The sequence below is a fragment of the Capsicum annuum genome, chromosome 1, assembly GCF_002878395.1.
Source record: "Capsicum annuum cultivar UCD-10X-F1 chromosome 1, UCD10Xv1.1, whole genome shotgun sequence".
Lineage (NCBI taxonomy): Eukaryota > Viridiplantae > Streptophyta > Magnoliopsida > Solanales > Solanaceae > Capsicum > Capsicum annuum.
The window spans coordinates 8,194,548-8,210,172 of record NC_061111.1 but is presented as its reverse complement, the minus strand read 5'-3'; the positions used below and the strand labels follow the sequence as shown (position 1 = coordinate 8,210,172).

The window sequence follows — 15,625 nt, the reverse complement described above, 5'->3', positions numbered from 1 at the left end:
AGATTTAGGATTAATTGCAAGACTTTCGTCTTTGCGCATAGAATGTTACACCGACGACGGATTAACATAGTCAAAACAAAAATAAAATACAAGATGTAAAATTAACGAATAGTCTGAAGAATTTTTTTCAATCCTTTTAAAGACCCTCGAAGCAAAGCAAAAATATGTTACGGTTATTTAAATCAACTATTCATTGTTGTAAATTAAAATGATGGGAAAAAAATTATGAAATATTTTGAGAAAATTCACTGTTGAAAATTAAAATAGCAGGAAAAGAAATTGTGAAATATTTTGAGAGGAAAATTGAGGGGTGTTAAGATCATTTAATAAGTTAATGTATGTGTTAAAAGTCTTTATATTACTAATACATAGGAAATGAAGTATATTGCTAATACACACTTTAATACATAATAGAGTGTATAACTAATATTTGTATTAGTTATACATAGACAAAAAGACGTATCAAATAAGATACTACTAATACACATTAACTAATACATGCATTATATTTTCTAATACATTCTACCAAACCACCCTCGGTGAATCAACTTGCATCTTTTTCTTATTAAAAACAATTTCTTGGATGAATAACTTGTTCTGTACGTCCTCAAATCAATGGCGTTTCATAAACGGCAACAGTCACATTCAATAGGAAAAAAACAAAGAACATTATATGTGGTTTACGAATAAGTTAGGCCTCTTTCCATGAGAACAACTCTGACGAAGGCGAATTCATAATTTTAATTTATAACTTCAATTTTGAGATTCTACTATTGGCATTAAATTTATTGAATACTTACGAAATTTATTATTTTTACTTCTTTAGTAAATTTTTCTTATTATAAATAGAACTTCAACAAAAGCTACTAAAATTTCAAAGAATCCATAAATAACCCATATTCACTTTGGAAGTTGACAACTTAGATAGATAGGGGAGAAATACCACAAAACAATAGGAGTAGTAGTATGCACTAATTTATTATATTTTAATTTATAAATTGATGTAAGACTTAATACATAATCAATTTTCTAAATTTGTGAGGATATTGTATTTTGACACTTCAACTATGTCGTGTTTTAATCCAACACTTCAACTTCTAATAACTGTCCCAATTAGATACTTTTGCTTCTAATTAAGAATTTTTTTTTTCTGGATGTGTTTTCATTCATCGTAGTTAAATTAATTATATAAAATGTGTCATCTCATTTAATTACATGAATCAACATTAATTAGTGATATAATTTACAGGATTAGCTCAATTAACTAATAGACAAATAAAAAATGTAAATGCACATTTCAAAATTTGAATTGAAAAGTATTTAATTGAAACACTTAAAAGTGAGGTGATCATTTGAAAGTTGAAACATGACTTAGTCAATCTCTAAATAAAATATCTTATAAGATTATCAGATGATTATGTATTAAATTGTGATATAATAAGTATATTTTTACGGGATTACATGGTAAATAAAACTGAAGCAACACTGCAAGGGGTCATTTAGTAAGACGTATTAGAAAAAAAAAAAAATTATATATATATATATATATATATATATATATATATATATATTATGATACTATTTCATCGTTTATTTATTAGGATTTTCAATCTATATATAACTATATATTTTTATTCAATACTATAAGATATATAATTACCAACATGGATTGTGGTGCAGTAAATGTAACTGCTTCACCCTTAATTAGAGATCGAGGATCCTGAGCATAAAGAAAAACTCTGTTGGGAGCGCTATTCCCCGAATGGGGCCCTATCTGGCGCGGATCCGAATTAGTCGGACTCCAATGCGGATATCGGATATAGAATGAGAAACCAAATATATATATATATATATATATATATATATATATATAAAATTAAAACATAGCAAATTATTATACTTATAATACAAAAATTATTAAAATATGAGTACACATAATTTAAAATATAATTATTTTTAATACATTAAATTAAATAATAGTAATTTATTTTTTAATATAACTAAGCTCTTAATATTATTAATATTTAGTACTAAAAAAGGACAGCTCAGTGCACTAAATCTAGTGCTATGCGCGGTATTCGGGGAAGTATGTACGATTTCTGTCAGAGGCTATTTCCAAGACTTAAACCCGTGACCTTCTGGTCACATGACAATAGCTTTACCAGTTACTCCAAGGCTCCCCTTCATTAATACGTAGTACTATTTAACACTATACTTATGGGACGGGGGTGATATGTGCTTGGTTTACTACTCCCTCCTTCTTAAATTATCCGTCCCATATTTTCTAATTTGATATTTCATTTTACTTATTATTTTTCATTAATTAAGAAGAGATAATTTTTTTTTCTTCATGTTTTGTCTTTTGCATTAATTACTTTTTCTTCAAATTAAAATATAAAAATCATTTAATAGGATATTATGATAAATTAGTTATATTATTAATTATCTTTTTTAATTAATTTGAAATGAGTAATTTGAGACGGAAGGAGTATATTCGATGGGTCAGCCGACCAACTTTTGTGTGCATCGAGAAATATCTCATTCCTTCACTAAAGTTAAATTTCCAACCAATAAGAATAAAGTATAGTGGTACCAAATCTTTCATTTTTAATACGTAAGTTTTTATGAATATAGAGTTGTCTTCGTTAGAAAGAGATTTATCCTCTGACAGTTTGAGGTGAGACTTTGCAACTGGGTTCGAATTTAATCAAACTTGAACACACGTACTTAACACCAGGCGAAGAATCAAAAAGGAAAATTCAATTTTCTATATAATGATGGCAAAAGGTTCAACTTTCCCACCACATTGCTTCTCCCACTTTCCATTGACCTCAATTGATGTCTCTCAAATTCTTCATACCACTCTTTGATTCTTTCCCATGGCCCCTTCAAGAACTCAATATTGAGCAAAAGGGTGTCTTATTTTCCTATTTTCTTGGCCTTTTAGCTTTACTATACTTCCTTTGGCTTCTCATCAACAAGTCAAAAAATGGACAACCACCACCATTGCCACCAGGACCTAAACCTTTGCCTTTGATAGGCAATCTCCATTCTCTTGATCCTGAACTCCACATATATTTTGCATCTCTATCCAAAACTTATGGCCCCATTTGTTCACTCTGGCTTGGTAGAAAAGTTGGTATTGTTATTACTTCTCCTGCGATAGCTCGCGAGGTGCTTAAGGATCAAGATACCATATTTGCTAACAGAGATGTAACTGCTGCCGGTAGAGAAGCTACATATGGTGGCAAAGACATAACATGGACTCCTTATGGACCGAAATGGCGTATGTTGAGGAAAGTCTGTGTTCGGGATATGCTTAGTGGTTCTACTTTAGATTATGTATATGCTTTAAGGCGAAAGGAACTTAGACAGACGATTAGCTACTTCTATAATCAGAAGGGATTGTCAGTGAATATGGGTGAACAGATGTTCTTGACTGTGCTTAATGTGATTACAAACATGTTATGGGGTGGTACAGTAAAGGGTGAGGAAAGAGCTAGTCTTGGAGCTGAGTTTAGGCATGCTGTGTCTGAGATGACTGAGTTGTTCGGTACTCCAAATGTTTCCGATTTTTACCCGGGCTTGGAATGGCTTGATTTACAAGGTGTTACAAAGAAGATGAAAGTGTTGGCGAAGAGATTTGATGAGATATTTGAGAGCATGATTGATAAAAGACAAAAATTGGATAGAAATGGTGAGATTGGAAATGGTGTTGGTCAAGGAAGCAAGGACTTTTTGCAGATTTTGCTGAAGTTGAAAGATGAAGCAGATGCCAAAATGCCTCTGTCTATGGTTGAAATCAAAGCCTTACTTATGGTATGTTTTATCAATTTTATGCATTCTACTCTACTATAGTAAATGTCACTTTTATTAGATGTGATGTTGGTTGTTTCCATCTAAACATTTTCTTTTCCACATCAAGCAAAAAGAAATCTTTGTCTCCCCGTTTTCAAACTTCAAATCAATAGTCATCAATGAATTATTATTGAATGGCCAATATTGTATTTGTTTTCAACCATTTATACCTTATCTATATGGATGAATAGTTGCTAATTGTAGCTTGTTCTGAACATGATGGCAGATCTTTTCTTGTTTATGTTAAAAGGATCAAAATCAAATGAATTAGATGGTGGGATTGTAAATTTTCAGTCTGGTTTTAACTTGACACAGAGTTTAAGGAAGTAAAGATGACTTTTAAATCTTGTGGTGTTAAAGTCAAGATATGTAGAACGTACGGAACGTCCTTTAATCTTGTGGTGTTAAAGATATGTAGAACGTACGGAACGCCCTTTAATCTTGTGGTGTTAATATGTCAGGTGGAATGTTGAAATCAAAGAGTTGCCTACAATGAAAGGAACATTCTTTTTTTTAAACGTACTAAAACAAAAGTTAGACAAACAAATTTGAAACGGAGGGAGTAGAAGAATTATTGTGGCCATAAGGGAAATAAATTTCAGAAGAATCAGATTTGTAAATTCATGTCCTGAGCTGTTGTTGGCTTTCTTCTACTAGGAAAATTCACTTTCCTTAGATGTGGTGCTGGTTTTAAAGTTTGCCTTTTACTTTATGTTGTCTATTTCTTTGCCTCTTATGGATGGCAAAATGGCTTATAGTGATACTAGTCGTTATAAAAGGATATGCAATTGTAAATATATTGAAGAATTATCGTGGTAGATGAGTAATAAATATAAGAAGAATCAGATTCATATATTCATGTTCTGAACTGTTGGTTGCTACCTTATTATTGGACTGCACTAAGGAAATAGTCATTTAGCATAAGATAATACGTAAAGCTTTAATTGCATCATAAAATATGTGAAGACCTTTTTTTTTTAGGGTAATGGGAGAAGTTAAAAAATATGTAAAGACTTAACGGAGAACCTTGAACTGAACTCCGATATACAGTTCTACAAATAAAAAATTGTTGTACTTGATAATAACTTTACGAATACCATGAACAGGATATGGTTGTTGGTGGAACTGACACAACCGCCAACACAGTTGAGTTTGCCATGGCTGAAATTATGAACAGACCAGACGTCTTGAGGAAATTACAACAAGAACTAGAGACAGTTGTGGGAAAAGATAATATTGTGGAAGAGTCTCATATTCAGCAATTACCTTTTCTCTATGCAGTTATGAAAGAAGTCTTGCGCATACATCCAGCTCTTCCACTCTTGGTGCCACATTGTCCTAGTGAGACATGCACTGTGGAAGGATACACTGTTCCTAAAGGATCTCGTATTTTCATAAATGTGTGGGCTATACAGAGAGATCCTTCTATCTGGGAAAATCCTACTGAGTTCCTTCCGGAGAGATTCTTGGACGATAAATGGGACTATAGTGGGAATGATTTCAATTACTTTCCATTTGGTTCTGGCAGAAGAATCTGCGCGGGAATAGCCATGGCAGAGAGGATGTTCATGTATTCACTGGCTTCGCTCATTCATTCTTTCGACTGGAAGTTGCCTGAAGGAGAGACATTAGATCTTACGGAGAAGTTTGGTATTGTTTTGAAGAAGAAAGTGCCTCTAGTGGCTATACCTGTTCCAAGATTATCTAATCCGACACTCTATGAGTAAGATAAAGATGTTGCTCTATCCTGGCAATGGTCTTATGGACAACTCAAAGTTCCATGTGAAATGGTTAATTTCCAACAACTCCTTTGACATTTGCTGTCTCCAGTTTCCTGCCTTTTTCTTGTGTTTTTATTATGAGTATAGGCTATGTGTTTGTAGAGATGATGCTTCTGTCGTTTGTATGATCAACTATGAAAATGTGTTCCCTGTAACTGGGATCCACTTGAAATCAATTCACAGGTTTCTGTGTAGTTATTACATGTCAAGATTGGACCTTGGGCCTAACTCAACCTCAAAGGATTGCCCAAGTCCATATAAGCAAACCACTAGTCCATTCCCCAACCAATGTGGGACTTTTTACCCACTCTAACAATTACACAAAAGAATATATGACCTGCCACTAAGTGTGCCTAAACCGCTAGTATTTGATTAGATTCATTCCATAATCTTCTTCTCCAGCTGCTCTTCTGTTGATAGTATCATCTAACTCCCTCTATAATACTACCTGATGCACATCAGAGATGAGTTTTTGTGTTTGTAAGATAACAATATTACTCCCTCTTCCCTAACTTATGTGGCACCATTTGACAAAAACAAATTGGAACCAACACTAGTTTTACTGTTTTTGCTTTGAAGTTTGAAGCAGCAGTCGGATTGAGGAGGTATGTTTATATCCATATTGTGGTTCTGCAGACTTTCAAGAGCCACTTTTTTGTCTTATCCAAGATATTCTTATTCTTCTTGGAATTTTACTTTTTTATACTCCCTCCGATGTTGACTTGGCACAAACCTTAAGAGAACTTTTATTAGAGATGTATTTTACTAAACTAACTTTATTAATGATGTCTTGGAACTCTAAATTCGGCTACTACTACTTTATGTTAATACTAAGGCTAACTACTTCATGTTAATAGGAAGGGTAGTATGTGAAAAGAGTAACATAACTCTCTTGATCTGCTAAAATGGACCAATAAAAAGAAAAAAATCTATTTTCCGAACAGGGGCCAAGTGAAATGAAGTGAGCATATGGTGTTAAAGCATTGAATTTTTCTAGGTGAAGTTGCCTTTTATGGTATGTTATGTCATCTATGTGCATTTTCTACTATATAGGACAAGTCACTTTCTTTTGATGTAATATTGGTTGGTCCCCTCTAAATTCTAAGGAGTTCAAATATGGGAGCAAATGACCTTCCTTTTTGACAGTTCAAAGTGCAAACCTGTTATGCTCACTATCGCATTATTTCTGAGTACACAAGATTGGATTTGCCTTCAACCGCTTTTGCCTTACCCTAATGTTGCTCGAAACTTTAAGTGGTGCCTTCAGGAATCAATTCTTATTTAAGTGGTGCAAAAGCTTTGAGCTTCCCACCACATTGCTTCTGCCATCTTCCATTCCCTCTTAGGCTCAAATAATGTCTCTCAAATTCTTCAAATCCCTGTTTGATTCTTTCCCATGGCCATGGCAAGAACCCAATATTGAGCAAAATGGTGTATTTTTCTCCTGTTTTCTTGGTGTTATAGCTTTACTATGGTTTCTTTGGCTTTTCATTAATAAGTCAAAAAAGGGACTACCCCCATTGCCACCGGGGCCTAAAGCTTTGCCTTTGATAGGCAATCTCCTTTCTCTTAATCCTGAACTACACACCTATTTGGCTTCTCTTTCTCAAACTTACGGCCCCATTTGTAGACTCTGGCTCGGTAAGAAGTTTGTGGTTATTATTACTTCTCCTTCCTTAGCTCGTGAGGTGCTTAAGGATCAACATACCATTTTTTCTAACAGAGATATGCCTGCTACTGCTAGTGAAGCTTCATATGGTGGCCAAGACATAGTTTGGATTCCTTATGGACCGAAATGGCGCATGTTGAGGAAGGTTTGTGTTCGTGATATGCTTAGTGCTTCTACTTTAGATTCTGTTTATGGACTAAGGAGACGGGAGCTAAGACAATCGATCAATTACTTTTATAATCAGGCGGGATCGCCTGTGAATATTGGTGAACAGATGTTCTTGACAATGCTTAATGTGATTACAAGCATGTTATGGGGTGGCACAGTGAAGGGTGAGGAAAAAGCTAGTCTTGGAGCTGAGTTTAGGCATGCTGTCTCTGATTTGACTATGCTGGTTAGCATTCCCAATCTTTCCGATTTTTACCCCAGATTGGCCTGGTTTGATTTGCAGGGTCTTAGAAAGAAGATGAAGGTGTTGGCAAATAGATTTGATAAGATATTTGAGAGCATGATTGATCAAAGACAAAAACTGGATAGAAATGAAGGGATGGGAACTGGTATTGGGCTTGGAAGCAAGGACTTTTTGCAAGTTTTGCTGAAGTTGAAAGATGAAACAGATGCCAAAATGCCTCTATCTATGACTGAACTCAAAGCATTACTTATGGTATGTTTTGTCTGTTGTGCACTCCATTAGATGTGATTGTGGTTGTTTCCTTCTAAATTTTTTTTTTCAAAAGAAATCTTCCTCCTCCCAGTCACAAGCTTCAAATCAATCATAGTCATCCTTACTATTATTTGGTAGCCAAGATTGCATTTGTCTTCAACCATATTCACTTATCTCTATGAATTAATTATTAACTTACCCTAATCATCTTCCTCCTCCCAGTCACAATCTTCAAATCAATCATAGTCATCCTGACTATTATTTGGTAGCCAAGATTGCATTTGTCTTCAACCATATTCACTTATCTCTATGAATTAATTATTAACTTACCCTAATCATGATGATGGCACCTAGGCCTAACTCAACCTCAAAAATTAGCTCATGAAAGAAAGATTGTCCGGGTCCATATAAGCAAACTGCCAGTCCATTCCCTAACCAATATGAGACTTTCACCCACTTCAACCATTTAAAGATATGACACCTGAGCCTAACTCAACCTCAAAAGCTAGCTCATGAGAGGAGAATTGCCCAAGTCTATATAAGCAAACTGTTAGTCAATTCCCCAATCAATGTGGGACTTTCACCATGCGTGGACCGGGCGCCCGGACAGGGATGGACCTGGCTCTGGTAACATGTAACATATGGTAGCTGGGCCTAACTCAACCTTAAAAGCTAGCTTATGAGGGAGGATTGCCCAAGTCTGTATAAGCAAACTGCCGGTTCATTCCCCAACCAATGTGGGACTTTCATCCACTTTAGCAATACAACAACAACAACAACAAACCCAGTGTATTCCCACTTAGTGGGGTCTGGGGGGGGTAAGATGTACGCAGTCCATACCTCTACCTCTGATGAAGTAGAAAGGCTGTTTCCGAAAGACCCCCGGCTCAAGTTACGAGATATCACATAGATAGTAGGATTGTAAATTTATAGAATAATTATTCTGGTATATGGGAAATAAATTTCAGAACAATCAGATTTGTTAATTCATGTCCTGACATTCTTCTGCTAGGAAAATTCCTTTCATTTGATGTGGTGCTGGTTTCAAGTTTGCTTTTTTTCCTTCAAATAGTCAATTTCCTTACCTGTTACGGATGAGAAGTTGGCATATAGAGATATTAGTCATAATAAGAGGATCAAATGCTATTTGAAGTTAAAAATAGGGTAGTAAATGTATTGAAGAATTATTCCGGCAGATGAGAAATAAATATTAGATGAATCAGATTCATATATTCATGTCCTGAACTATTAGCTGCAAGCTTGTTATTGTGCTGCATTAAGGAAAGAGTTGGCAACTTTAGCATCAGACAGATAATATGTGAAGACTTCAACTGTGAATCTTGAACTGATCAACTCCAATATACTGTTCTCAAAATAAAATATCGTTGTACATGATAATAACTTCGCAAATACTATGGACAGGATATGGTTGTCGCTGGAACTGACACAACCTCCAACACTGTTGAGTTTGCCATGGCTGAAATTATGAACAAACCAGACGTGCTGAGGAAATTACAGCAAGAACTAGAGATAGTTGTGGGAAAAGATAATATTGTGGAAGAGTCTCATATTCGACAATTACCATATCTTTATGCAGTTATGAAAGAAGTCTTGCGAATACATCCAATTCTTCCACTCTTGGTGTCACGTTGTCCTAGTGAAACATGCATTGTGGGAGGATACACTGTTCCTAAAGGATCTAGTGTTCTTGTAAATGTATGGGCTATACAGAGAGATCCTTCTATTTGGGAAAATCCATCTGAGTTCCATCCGGAAAGATTTGTGGACAGTAAATGGGATTATAGTGGAAAAGATTTCAACTATTTGCCATTTGGTTCAGGAAGAAGAATGTGTGCCGGGACAGCCATGGCAGAGAGGATGTTCATGTATTCACTGGCTTCACTCATTCATTCTTTCGATTGGAAGTTGCTCGAAGGAGAGACATTAGACCTTTCAGAGAAGTTTGGTGCTATTATGAAGAAGAAAAGGCCTCTGGTGGCTGTACCTATTCCAAGATTATCTAATCCAACACTATATGAGTAAGATAAAAGATGTTGCTCTACCCTAGCAATTGTCTTATGAACAACTCAAAGTCCAGCTGTTTCATGTGAAAAGGCTAATATCCATGACTACTTAAATACCGTATACTGATACGAATTTTAATTAATAGTACAAGTATTAATGCAATGAACCAAATTGTAACAGATATCAATGCTGCAGTAATTATTATGCTTCACAATAAATCTTTATATTTTAATTCGTGTGTAAGTTATCCCTTAAGAGTATGGTTTAATGAGCATAGATGCTTGTAACTATTCTCATTGGTGTTTGCTATCTCCTGCTTCCTTCTTAGATGAGTACTGAAATGCTTTTGTAGTAATTATGCTTATGTCTTTTGCACAATGAACTATATATTGAGATGTGTTCCTTGTAACTCGGATCCATTTTAAATTAGTTCAACGGTTTCTATACAGTTGGTACACTTCAAGAATATGAAGCCTGCAATTCGGTGTGCACAGTATGCCACCCAATTCTAGCAGTTGTTCCAGATATAAGATTTGGGCACACAGGTTAATCTTAGCATGATTTTCCACCTGCCAATAGACGGGCAATCAGAAAGGACCATTCAAGGATATGGGAAATAGTTTGGAACACCGTTCTACAAATAAAAAGTTGTTGTACATGATAACAACTTCACAAATACCATGGACAGGATATGGTTATTGGTGGAACTGACACAACGTCCAAGACAGTAGAGTTTTCCATGGCTGAAATTATGAACAAACCAGGCATCCTGAGGAAATTACAAGAAGAACTAGAGACAGTTGTGGGAAAAGATAATATTGTTGAAGAGTCTCATATTCAACAGTTACCATATTTCTATGCAGTTATGAAAGAAGTCTTGCGTCTACATCCAGAGCTCCCACTCATGGTTGCTCATTGTCCTAGTTAGACAGGTACTGAGGGAGGATACACTGTTCCTAAAGAATCTCGTGTGTTCATAAACATATGGGCCATACAGACAGATCCTTCAATCTGGAAAAAACCGAGTTCCATCCAGAGAGATTAAATGGGATTATAGAGGAAATGATTTCAACTATTTTCCATTTGGTTCTGGCAGAAGAATTTGTGTGGGGACAGCCATGGCAGAGAGGATGTTCATGTATTCAGTGGTTTCATTTATTCATTCTCTCGACTGCAAGTTGCCCGAAGGAGAGACGTTAGACCTTACAGGGAAATTTGGTATTGTTTTGATGAAGAAAAGGCCTCTGGTGGCTGTACCTATTCCAAGATTATCCAATCCAACTCTCTATGAGTAAGATAAAAGATTTGGGTCTTATGTGTCAAGAATGGACCTGACACACCCGCTCATGCCCAGGGCCCAACTGGCGCCTGGCTCGTGGATCGGGAGCCCAAAATGGGGATGGACCACCCCCGCTCACGCCCAGGGCCTCCAAAACGGGGATGGACCTGACTCTGATACCATGTAAAAAATGGACCTTGGGCCTAACTCAACCTCAAACGCTAGCTCAGAAGGTGAGGATTACCCAAATCCATATAAGCAAACTACCAGTCCATTCCTCAACCAATGTGGGACTTTGTACCCACTCTAACATTATGAACAACTTAAATATAGTATACTCAACTCAAAAGTTTCACTGTTCCATGTGAAATGACTAGTTTTCATCTTAAAAATAGTATACTAAAGCAAATTTGAAATAATAATACATGTGAAATGGCTAATTTCCATGACTACTTAAATATTATATACTGAATCGAATTATAATAATACATGTATTACTTTGTTTTAATGCTCATACCAAATAGACAACAATAAATATCAATACTTCAGTAATTATTATGCTTCACCATAAATCTTTATATTGTAATTCATGTGTAAGTTATCCGTAAGAGTCCGTTGACGTTTGCAATCTCTTGTTCCTGCCTTTTGCTAGTGTTTTTATATGAGTATTGAAATGTGTTTGTAGAGATTATGCTTCTGTCTTTGTACGATGAACTATATATTGAGATGCGTTCACTGTAACTGGGATCCACTTGACAAAGTTTGCCTATAATAGCATCTATCCAATTGTATCCAAATGGTTTCATTTGAGGCTTTTGTACGGGCAACAATGTGGATCGCTCATAGCTCGGTTAGAACCAGGTAGAGCAAAGCTTAAGATACTTTAGAATTGTCAAAATTCCTATTTGGACAGGCAATATCGAAAGCTAAGGTTGATTAGAGGCTCCTATTAACGTCCTTGATAGGCAAGTATGTGGACTGAGAACGAAAGACATAGCCTCCATTAGGTGTAATGGCATAATCATATAATTCCGAGTTAGCTACATGGAAATCAGAGGAAGATATAGAAGCAAGATATCCTTACTTATTTCAGGATTACGGTATGTGCAACCTTTAAGGGTTGATCAAAAGTTCCCATAGTATTGATTTTTGTTATGAACAGGTTGGAAGTTTGGCATGGTTTCATTTACTAAGGAGATTCTACCGAAATTTTAAGAAATTTAGGAGTTTGTCAAATTTCGAGGCATAAGGAGGTAGAGAGAGTGGCAAAGACTCTAGAACGACTATATTCCAAACATTCGAGGACAAATATTTCTAAGTAGCTGCAAGTTTTTGGTATTAACGACGAATGATTACCACCTATAGTGATGTGATTAAAATATTCCTGAGATGTGAAAAATCCTACACCGTCCTGAAATTTCCCTAAAGTAAACAAAAATGTATCTGAAAGAGCATATTTGTGCTGGCATTGAAGACAATATATACCTAGTTTAATACTATTTCCCTATTTGTCTTGTGAACAAGGAGAAGCACCAATTCTTTCTGAAAGGTATCAAAATCTGAAGATACTTTTGAGCTACCCAACAAAGGTCATTGACTTTTTCATTTATTTAAAACCCAAAGATACAAGATACAAATGTTGAGCTTGGTATCTTTCCATATTAAATAAAACAAGATATAAAAGTTAAGTTTGGCATCTTGCAATATGAAGTAAAAAGTTTAACTCAGTTAAAACTTCTGAGTTCAAATAGTTAGCGTTGATATATAGTGACCTAAGCAAAAAAATAAAAAGTAAACAATTTAATACATTGTTTATGCCGAATTATATTTACTTATTGCTGTATAAAGAACAATTTATTGATTGAATTATAGGTCTGCAGAATACCTTCTGTCTTGATCCAAGATCTCTCATTCCTTCAGCAAAAAACATTTTGTTTTAAATTGTGTTAAAGCATTGAGCTTCCCACCAAATTGGCTCTGCCACTTTTCATATTCCTCTTAGGCTCCTCAAATAATGTCTCTCGAGTTCTTCAAACCTCTATTTGATTCTTTCTCATGGCCAGGGCAAGAATCAAATATTGAGCAAAAGGGTGTATTTTTCTCCTATTCTCTTGGTATTTTAGCTTTACTATGGTTTCTTCGGCTTTTCATCAATAAGTCGAATAAGGGACAACCCCCATTGCCACCAGGGCCTAAGGCTTTGCCTTTAGTAGGTAATCTCCATTCCCTCGATCCTGAACTTCACACCTATTTTGCATCTCTTTCCCAAACTTATGGCTCCATTTGTAGACTCTGGCTTGGTAAAAAAGTTGGCATTATTATTACTTCGCCAGCCTTAGCTCGCGAGGTGCTGAAGGAACAAGATACCATTTTTGCTAACAGAGATGTGCCTGCTGCTGGTAGAGAAGCTACATATGGTGGCAAAGACATAGTTTGGACTCCTTATGGACCGAAATGGCGTATGTTGAGGAAGGTTTGTGTTCGTGAAATGCTTAGTGGTTCTACTTTAGATTCTGTTTATGAACTAAGGCGGCGGGAGCTTAGACAAACTATCAATTACTTTTATGACCAGGCGGGAACACCTGTGAATATTGGTGAACAGATGTTCTTGACTGTGCTTAATGTGATTACAAGCATGTTATGGGGTGGCACTGTAAAGGGTGAGGAAAGAGCTAGTCTTGGAGCAGAATTTAGGCATGTTGTTACTAAGATGACTGAACTGTTAAGTACTCCAAATCTTTCCGATTTTTATCCAGGCTTGGAAAGGTTTGACTTGCAGGGTGTAACAAAGAAGATGAAGGTGTTGGCGAAGAGATTTGATAAGATTTTTGAGAACATGATTGATAAAAGACTGCATATTGATAGAAATGGTGGGATGGGAGCTGGTGTTGGCCATGAAAGCAAGGATTTTTTGCAAGTTTTGCTGAAGTTGAAAGATGATGCAGATGCCAAAATGCCTCTGACTATGACTGAACTCAAAGCTTTACTCATGGTATGTTTTCTCATTATCCTTGCCAATTATGGATGAAAAATTGGATTATATTGATGTTAGTTAAATAAGAGGATCAAGTGTTAATATAAGTAACTGCTGGATTGTGAATTTATCGTAGAACTATTGTGGCAGATGAAAAATGAATATAAGAAGAATTAGATTCATATATTCATGTCCTAAACTGTTGGTTGCTACCAAGTTGTTGTGCTGCATATGGAAAGAATCAACAAATTTAGCATCCGATAATATGTAAAGACTTAACTGTGAACCGTAAACTAAACTCTAATATACTGTTCTACAAGTCTGAATTTTGTTACACATGATAATAACTTTACAAAGACCGTGAGCAGGATATGGTTGTCGGTGGAACTGAAACAACCTCGAACATGGTTGAGTTTGCCATGGCTGAAATTATGAACAAACCAGATGTCCTGAGCAAATTACAAGAAGAACTAGATACAGTTGTGGGAAAAGATAACATAGTGGAAGAATCTCATATTCAACAGTTACCATATTTCTATGCGGTTATGAAAGAAGTCTTGCGTCTACATCCAGCGCTCCCACTCTTGGTTCCTCATTGTCCTAGTGAGACGCGTACCGTGGGAGGATTCACTGTTCCTAAAGGATCTCGTGTGTTCGTAAACGTATGGGCTATACAGAGAGATCCTTCTATCTGGAAAAATCCAACTGATTTCCACCCAGAGAGATTTTTGGACAATAAATGGGACTATAGTGGAAATGATTTCAACTACTTTCCATTTGGTTCTGGCAGAAGAATCTGTGCGGGAATAGCCATGGCAGAGAGGATGTTTATGTATTCACTGGCTTCACTTGTTCATTCTTTCGACTGGAAGTTGCCTGAAGGAGAGGCATTAGACCTTACAGAGAAGTTTGGGATTGTTCTGAAGAAGAAAATGCCTCTGGTGGCTATACCTACTCCAACATTATCCAATCCAACACTGTATGAGTAAGATAAAAATGTATCTGTCGAGAGCTGCGTTCTGCATGACGATTTGGTTTTACATGATGAACTATGGAAATGTGTTCCATGAAAATGGAATCCCCTTTGAAATTGATTCAAAGTTTTCTATACAGTTTATACACATGAAGAATAAATATGAAAAGGGTGTTTTCTTTGTTCTCTTGTCAATATTTGCTTGAAGAAAGCGTGTTTACAAAATAAAATAAACAATTAGTTAAATCATTTATTTTTGTATTAATAATAATTAGGTCAAAACAATCGGTAAAAAGAAAATTAAAATAAAAAGGAAAACATCTATATCTATAATCTATAATATATTAAAAGTGTGAAGGCTCTAAAAAAGTGATTTGAATTTTTTGTCCTAAATTAAAAGAC

The 15,625-nt window shown here is 35.5% G+C and overlaps 4 protein-coding genes across 5 annotated transcripts in view; all 4 read left to right on the top strand.

Annotated features, from left to right (window-relative positions):
• The window catches only part of LOC107867157 (flavonoid 3'-monooxygenase CYP75B137), a 17,645-nt gene extending 8,127 nt beyond the window's left edge, over window positions 1-9,518 (top strand). Inside the window, exon 3 of the transcript XR_007057860.1 lies at window positions 9,395-9,518. The gene's annotated coding sequence lies outside the window, so the exon portion shown is untranslated. The remainder of the gene's footprint in view (window positions 1-9,394) is intronic.
• LOC107867141 (flavonoid 3'-monooxygenase CYP75B137-like) lies at window positions 2,609-5,833 on the top strand. The gene is made up of 2 exons (XM_016713263.2): window positions 2,609-3,819; window positions 4,965-5,833. The coding sequence occupies exons 1-2, from the start codon at window positions 2,839-2,841 to the stop codon at window positions 5,583-5,585; spliced, it is 1,602 nt and encodes a 533-aa protein (XP_016568749.1). The 5' UTR covers window positions 2,609-2,838; the 3' UTR covers window positions 5,586-5,833.
• LOC107867152 (flavonoid 3'-monooxygenase CYP75B137) lies at window positions 5,983-10,229 on the top strand. 2 transcript variants are annotated; one of them, XM_047415480.1, is made up of 3 exons: window positions 5,983-7,453; window positions 7,760-7,972; window positions 9,395-10,229. In XM_047415480.1, exons 1-3 carry the CDS (start codon window positions 6,995-6,997, stop codon window positions 10,013-10,015), a joined length of 1,293 nt encoding a protein of 430 aa, XP_047271436.1. In that variant the 5' UTR covers window positions 5,983-6,994; the 3' UTR covers window positions 10,016-10,229. The 2 variants fall into 2 exon arrangements, with proteins under 2 accessions (XP_047271436.1, XP_016568765.2); XM_016713279.2 differs by having other exon boundaries at window positions 6,131-7,972.
• Window positions 10,230-12,491: 2,262 nt separating this feature from the next.
• LOC107867132 (flavonoid 3'-monooxygenase CYP75B137) lies at window positions 12,492-15,399 on the top strand. The gene is made up of 2 exons (XM_016713250.2): window positions 12,492-14,268; window positions 14,619-15,399. Exons 1-2 carry the CDS (start codon window positions 13,291-13,293, stop codon window positions 15,237-15,239), a joined length of 1,599 nt encoding a protein of 532 aa, XP_016568736.1. The 5' UTR covers window positions 12,492-13,290; the 3' UTR covers window positions 15,240-15,399.
• The last annotated feature ends 226 nt before the right edge of the window (window positions 15,400-15,625 follow it).

Excerpts from the sequence above, each read along its gene's own strand:
- LOC107867141 (XM_016713263.2), top strand. The coding sequence starts at position 2,839 with ATGTCTCTCAAATTCTTCATACCACTCTTTGATTCTTTCCCATGGCCC. Across the intron at positions 3,820-4,964 it reads AAATCAAAGCCTTACTTATG|GATATGGTTGTTGGTGGAAC; the intron begins GTATGTTTTATC and ends TACCATGAACAG.
- LOC107867152 (XM_016713279.2), top strand. The coding sequence starts at position 6,995 with ATGTCTCTCAAATTCTTCAAATCCCTGTTTGATTCTTTCCCATGGCCA. Across the intron at positions 7,973-9,394 it reads AACTCAAAGCATTACTTATG|GATATGGTTGTCGCTGGAAC; the intron begins GTATGTTTTGTC and ends TACTATGGACAG.
- LOC107867132 (XM_016713250.2), top strand. The coding sequence starts at position 13,291 with ATGTCTCTCGAGTTCTTCAAACCTCTATTTGATTCTTTCTCATGGCCA. Across the intron at positions 14,269-14,618 it reads AACTCAAAGCTTTACTCATG|GATATGGTTGTCGGTGGAAC; the intron begins GTATGTTTTCTC and ends GACCGTGAGCAG.